This window comes from Lycium barbarum, chromosome 2 (genome assembly GCF_019175385.1).
Source record: "Lycium barbarum isolate Lr01 chromosome 2, ASM1917538v2, whole genome shotgun sequence".
Lineage (NCBI taxonomy): Eukaryota > Viridiplantae > Streptophyta > Magnoliopsida > Solanales > Solanaceae > Lycium > Lycium barbarum.
This window is the reverse complement of record NC_083338.1, coordinates 19,817,549-19,824,166: the sequence shown is the minus strand read 5'-3', so window position 1 is coordinate 19,824,166 and position 6,618 is coordinate 19,817,549. Positions and strand designations below refer to the sequence as shown.

Below are 6,618 nucleotides of genomic sequence, written 5' to 3'. Positions count from 1 at the left end.
GGTGATTTCTTCACCCAATTCCCATTCTATTACTTCTAGGTGATTCTACAATCTTAATTAGGTGTAATTAACATCATTCTCCATCACCCATATCATTATAACAATCTCAAGTCAACAATCCAAAACCCTACTATAGTTCGTGTAATTCTCTTTACTAAACCCATTTACTATTCTCCCAAGAACTCATCAATTCACTATTATGAATGATTAGAGTGTAGAAGCATTACCTTTTTGACGTCCAATCCTCTTGAATATGAGGTCTAGGGTTTCCACGCCCAACAATAATGTTCCACTCACAACTCTATTGATTAGAAGGGTTTACTCAAGTTAAAAAGAGATTAGGGACTTGAATTCATCCTAGAATCATGATAACACTTACCTTGTATGGTTCTTGAGGCTTGGGACTTGTTATTATTGACTTTAGGGTAATTTTTCGTGAATGATGTGCTGGGGAAATAAACCCCAAACCTTAGATATAACTAAAAAGGCGTAACCCGACTTTTTGACCCGAATCTGACCCGATTCTCGATGGTTCCGCGATGCGGGACCATCGCGCAATGTTCTGCAGCTCAATACGCAGACTTTCACGATCAGATCGCGATGCGAGGCCATTGCACGCGCCCCCACGCGCCTTAAAGAGCGACGGGTGTCGGTTCTGCACAGTGTTCGGTAAAATGGACCTAACTTCTTGTACACAGCTCTGTTTGGGCTCCACAATATACCGTTGGAAAACTATTTCACAGGTCTACAACTTTCATGCTTTACGTTTCCTCAAATTCCTAACGGATTTCATGAAATGTGACTGGAAGACAGACGTATCGAAAATTTAGCCGATTCTATCGAATTTTAAGTGCCTTACTATTAGCCATATTGAGACGATCATTTCTCCTTGCTCCGATCTCTGGTTGGATTGGTCCTTCTATCGTTAGAAAGGTATTTCTACATACTACAACTTTCATTAAGGGTACTTTCCCAAATTCCCAACTAATCAAGGAGTTATCGCTGCCCGAAGTAGGCCTATTAACCATTTTCGCAAAACGTTCAAACCTTAAGTTTTTCCACTAAAACTCTAATGGTATGAGTCTAAACTTAGTTCCAAGATACGGGGTGTTACAAACCTCCTCTTAGTTAAGCTATGCATGCAGCATTATCTTCGTATAATGTTGTTGGAATATTCCTCTCCAAAGGAAGGCCACATGTTTCCTGAATATGTTGAGTTATTGATCTCAGCTAAACGCATTCTCGACTTGCTTCATGAATGGCTATTATCTCTGCATGATTCGAAGAAGTAGCAACCATAGTTTGTTTTGTTGAACGCCATGATATAGCTGTATCTCCACATGTAAATAAATAACCTATCTGGGATCGACCTTTATGTGGATCGGATAAATATCCTGCATCTGCATAATCAATTAGTTGTGAATTCGATTCATTTGAATAAAACAGTCCCATATCAATGGTCCCTCTGAGGTATCTGAATATATGTTTAATACCGTTCCAGTGTCTTCTTGTTGGGGAAGAACTAAATCTTGCCAATAAGCTTACAGAGAAAGCTATATCTGGCCGAGAATTATTGGCAAGATACATTAATGCCCCAATTGCACTGAGATATGGTACTTCAGCACCAACAAGTTCTTCATCATTTTCATAAGGTCGAAATGGATCTTTATTAATATCAAGTGATCTCACAACTATTGGGGTACTCAATGGATGTGCTTTATCCATGTAAAATATTTTTAAAATATTTTCAGTATATGTTGATTGATGGAAAAATATTTCATTTGTAAAATGCTCAATTTGTAGACCAAGACAGAATTTCATTTTTCCCAGGTCTTGCATTTCAAATTCCCTTTTCAAACATTCTACTACCTTTGGAAGCTCTTCAGGAATTCCAATAATATTCAAGTCATCAACATATACAGCTATTATGACAAATTCTGATCCAGACCTTTTCATAAAGACACAATGACAAATTGGGTCATTTTTATACCCTTCTTTCAATAGGTATTCGCTAAGGCGATTATACCACATGTGCCCTGATTGTTTTAATCCGTATAAATATTTCTGAAGCTTTATTGAATAATTTTCTCGGGAATCTTTATATGCTTCAGGCATTTTGAATCCTTCAGGGATTTTCATGAAAAAAATCATTGTCCAGTGAACCATATAAATAGGCTGTGACAACATCCATCAAATGCATATCAATTTTTTCATAAACTGCCAAATTTATAAGATATCTGAAGGTGATTGCATCCACCACAGGAGAATATGTCTCCGTATAATCAATGTCAGGTCTTTGCGAAAACCCTTGTGCGACAAGTCGTGCTTTATATCTTACGACTTCATTTTTCTCATTTTGTTTTCGCACAAAACCCATTTGTACCCCACTGGCTTTTACACCTTCAGGTGTTCGAACTATAGGTCCGAAACTTTGCGTTTTTCAAGCGAAGCTAATTCAACTTGACTTGCATCTTTCCATTTTGGCCAATCATTTCTCTATCTACATTCCTCGACAGATTTTGGTTCAAGATCCTCGCTTTGTTGCATAATTTCAACAGCAACATTATAGGCAAAAACATTGTCGACAATTATATCATTTCGGTTCCATATTTTTCCTGAGGAGACATAACTTATTGAGATCTCTTCATTTTCATTATTTTCAGGTACCTGAACCTCTTCCGAGATTTTATCAATTGTTATGTCTCGTTGCTCTTCTTAAGCAACCGCCTCCATATTATTATCATTTTGATTATTTGCTCCTTTTCTTTTTCGAGGATTTTTATCTTTGGAACTGATCGGTCTACCACGCTTTAAATGTGGTTTAGACTCATTTGCCTTAATTGATTGTCCTACCGGGACATCAACTCGAATTGGAACATTAGCAGTTGGAATATGAGATTTAGTAATCCTTGATAGGTCAGTGAATGCATCTGGCAGTTGATTTGCAATATTTTGCAAATAGATTATCTTTTGAAATTCAAGTTCACATTGATTTGTACGAGGATCTAAATGAGATAATGATATTGCATTCCAATCTATATCCTTTTTCAGTTGCTTATTTTCTCTCCCTAATGCTGGGTATATTGATTCATCAAAATGACAATCAGCAAATCTTGCTGTAAATAAATCACCAGTCATAGGTTCCAAATATTTTATAATAAAAGAAGATTCATACCCAACATATATCCCCAACCTTCTTTGGGGACCCATCTTTGTGCGTTTTGGTGGAGCTATTGGAACATATACCGCACATCCAAATATTCTGAGATGGGAAATATTCGGCTCCTGACCAAAAGCCAATTTTAATGGGGAGACTTTATGATAACTTGTGGGCCGAATCCGCACAAGAGTTGCTGTATGCAAAATAGCATGACCCCATACCGAAATGGGAAGTTTTGTTCTCATAAGCATTGGTCTAGCAATTAATTGGAGGCATTTGATTAATGATTCTGCTAGACCATTTTGAGTATGAACATGAGCAACCGGATGCTCAACTGTTATCCCAGTTGATATACAATAATCATTAAAAGCTTGGGATGTAAACTCACCAGCATTATCGAGGCGAATTGTCTTAATTGCATAATATGGAAATTGTGCTCTTAATCTTATTATTTGAGCAAGTAATCTCGCAAATGCCAAATTGCGAGTTGATAACAAACACACATGTGACCATTTTGTAGATGCATCTATTAAAACCATATAATATTTAAATGGTCCACATGGTGGGTGAATGGGCCCACATATATCACCTTGTATACGTTCCAGAAATGCAGGGGATTCAACCCCAACTTTAATTGATGATGGTCTAGCAATTAATTTGCCTTGAGAACATGCAGCACAAGAGAATTCCTTGAATTGAAGAATCTTTTGGTTCTTCAAAGAGTGCCCGTGTGACTTCTCAATTATTTTGCGCATCATATTAGAACCGGGATAACCCAATCGGTCATGCCAAATAATAAAATCATTTGAATTAGTAAACTTCTGGTTTACTATGGCATGTGTTTCAACCATGCTAATACTTGTGTAGTATAAGCCAGAAGAAAGAGCGGGTAATTTTTCGAGCACATATTTCTTACCCGACATTATTGTAGTAATATAAAGATATTCAATCTTTTCAGCATTTGTAGTCTCAATATGATAGCCATTTTGGCGAATGTCTTTGAAACTCAGTAGGTTTCTTTGAGACTTACTACAATATAATGCTTCATTAATTGCCAAATTTGCTCCTCCGGATAATAATAAATTAGTTTTTCCGGAGCCTTCAATTAATCATGTACTTCCAGATATTTTATTAATATTGGCTTCTTTCATCACCAAATAAGAAAAGTATTTCTTATTTCTTAAAATAGTGTGTGTTGTAGCACTATCTACAAGACATATATTATCGTAATTGATCTTGGGTCCAACTGATGACTGTGGAATTTTCATATTCTTCATAAAAATAAAAGGTACATTATAAGAAATGTGAGAACAAACAACTTTAGGAAACTGTACTAGAAATATAGAAACTAGTAAGACATGATATTTTAGGAAATACACTTAAGAAAAACAAACTAGTGATAAATATAAAAGTAAACAACAATTTTTCCTCATAGTACTATTCCCCAGTGACATGATCAGTTCTTCAGTTAATATCATCATAGAAGTCTCCAGCTTCTAAATGAGTAATATTTGAGAGGCTTTTAAAATCATCATCTTTATAAGCAAGATTTGCCTTAATATCATCATGCTTGTTTGAGGGAGCTGCTTCATCATCATTATTATGAAAGGTCAAGTGTGCCTCCACATTATTTTCTCTCCCTTTGAGAGAGGCCTGATAAAGCTTGACAAAATGATCGGGCGTACGACAAATACGTGCCCAATGACCTTTCATACCACATCGGTGGCACATATTAACTTTACCTGTTGAAGGATTATTTTGAGAACCCTTATTGGTATCTTGTTTATTCTTACCATGCTGACGATAATTATGACGTCCCCTTTCACGTCCACGTCCACGACCACGGCCACGGCCACGACCACGGTAATTATTTTGCCTTCTTTCAGGCTTATCATAACCTGTTGTTGCATTCACTTCAGGGAGTGGAGCAGAACCAGTGGGGCGAGACTCATGATTTTTCATTAATAGAGTATTATTATGCTCAACCACAAGTAGGCATGAAATTAAATCATCATACTTTTTGAACCCCTTTTCACGGTATTGTTGCTGTAGCAACACATTTGACGCATGAAAAGTGGTAAAAGTCTTCTCCAATAAGTGTTCATCAGTGATAGTTTCTCCACACAATTTTAATACAGAACTAACTTGATGGATAGCAGAATTATAATCAGTTACAGTTTTAAAATCTTGGAGCCGGAGATGCATCCAGTCATATCGAGCTTTCGGTAATACCGTCAGCTTTAGGTGTTCATATCGATCCTTCAAATTATTCCACAATTCAAGTGGATCTTTCACAATTAAATATTCAATTTTCAATCCTTCATCAAGATGATGACGAAGGAAAATCATAGCCTTGGCTTTATCTTGACTTGATGATTTATTTCCCTGTTTAATAGTATCCCCAAGACCTTTAGCCTCAAGGTGAATTTTATCATCAAGGACTCATGATAAATAATTATTTCCGGTGATATGAAGTGCCACAAATTCAAGCTTTGATAAATTTGACATGGTGAAAACTATCAAAGAAAATATCCAAAGTTAGACATAATAAGAAGTATTGTAAAAAAAAACTTCTACAGTTATAGGCAGTACATAATCTTGTACTATATTCTTTCTTGTTAAGACAAATAGTTATGTTTGTAAAATAATTATTATACTATGTATACTAAAATAACCAACTGTGGAATCAGGTAAAAATAATAATAATAATAATAATAAGCATAGTGATAAAGCATATAGTTCAAGTTTTATATTATGATGGAAGAACAATTTTCAAAAACACAGATAATAAAATCAATATTTATTTGGCAGAATATATTAATGTGCAGTGAGAATTGACAATTAGGCCTAATAATCTTAACACTGGATCATCGAGACATAAACGAGAAATGGCGTTCAACTTGTTCCAAAGGGAAAACACAATTTATAGAGCCTCGTACTAATAACATGTTGTAAAATAAAACTGTATATTAAAATTAAAGAGCAACAAAAGGCACAAAGAGAGAGAAAGTGAGTGTGAGAGAGAGAGAGTAGTACTTTTCTATATTTCTTTGGATGATCTTTCATCTACACCAAATATGGCTATTTATAAGTAAATTAAAACTTGGGCCAAAGAGTTTGCTACAGTACTCATGGCCACATGGCATCCATACAAGCTATACACCATTTCTTCGTAACAGTTTCTACTTATTTCTTCTAAAAAAACCCAAAAGTCAAACTAAAAAGAGTTCCCCTGTAATAAAATTTCTCCTTCATTCTTTTTCCTCTCTTTGTTTTCTTCTTATTTTGAAATACAATTTCTCTAAAAAAAATCGGTTATTATTATATATTAATTTGAGATTGTTGGAAACTCATAAATTCAAATCCTAAATCTGTCTCTGAACAACATTCGCATATAAAAACACCTTTTTATAACGGTCAAAGTTTTTTCAGAATCGATTTTTTATGTTATACTTTAG

At 35.2% G+C, this 6,618-nt stretch overlaps 1 protein-coding gene across 1 annotated transcript; it reads right to left on the bottom strand.

Moving 5' to 3' along the window:
* Positions 1–4,624: 4,624 nt before the first annotated feature.
* On the bottom strand, positions 4,625–5,509 carry LOC132628440 (uncharacterized). Its single transcript, XM_060344219.1, has one exon. The coding sequence runs from the start codon at positions 5,507–5,509 to the stop codon at positions 4,625–4,627; it is 885 nt and encodes a 294-aa protein (XP_060200202.1).
* Between the last annotated feature and the right edge of the window lie 1,109 nt (positions 5,510–6,618).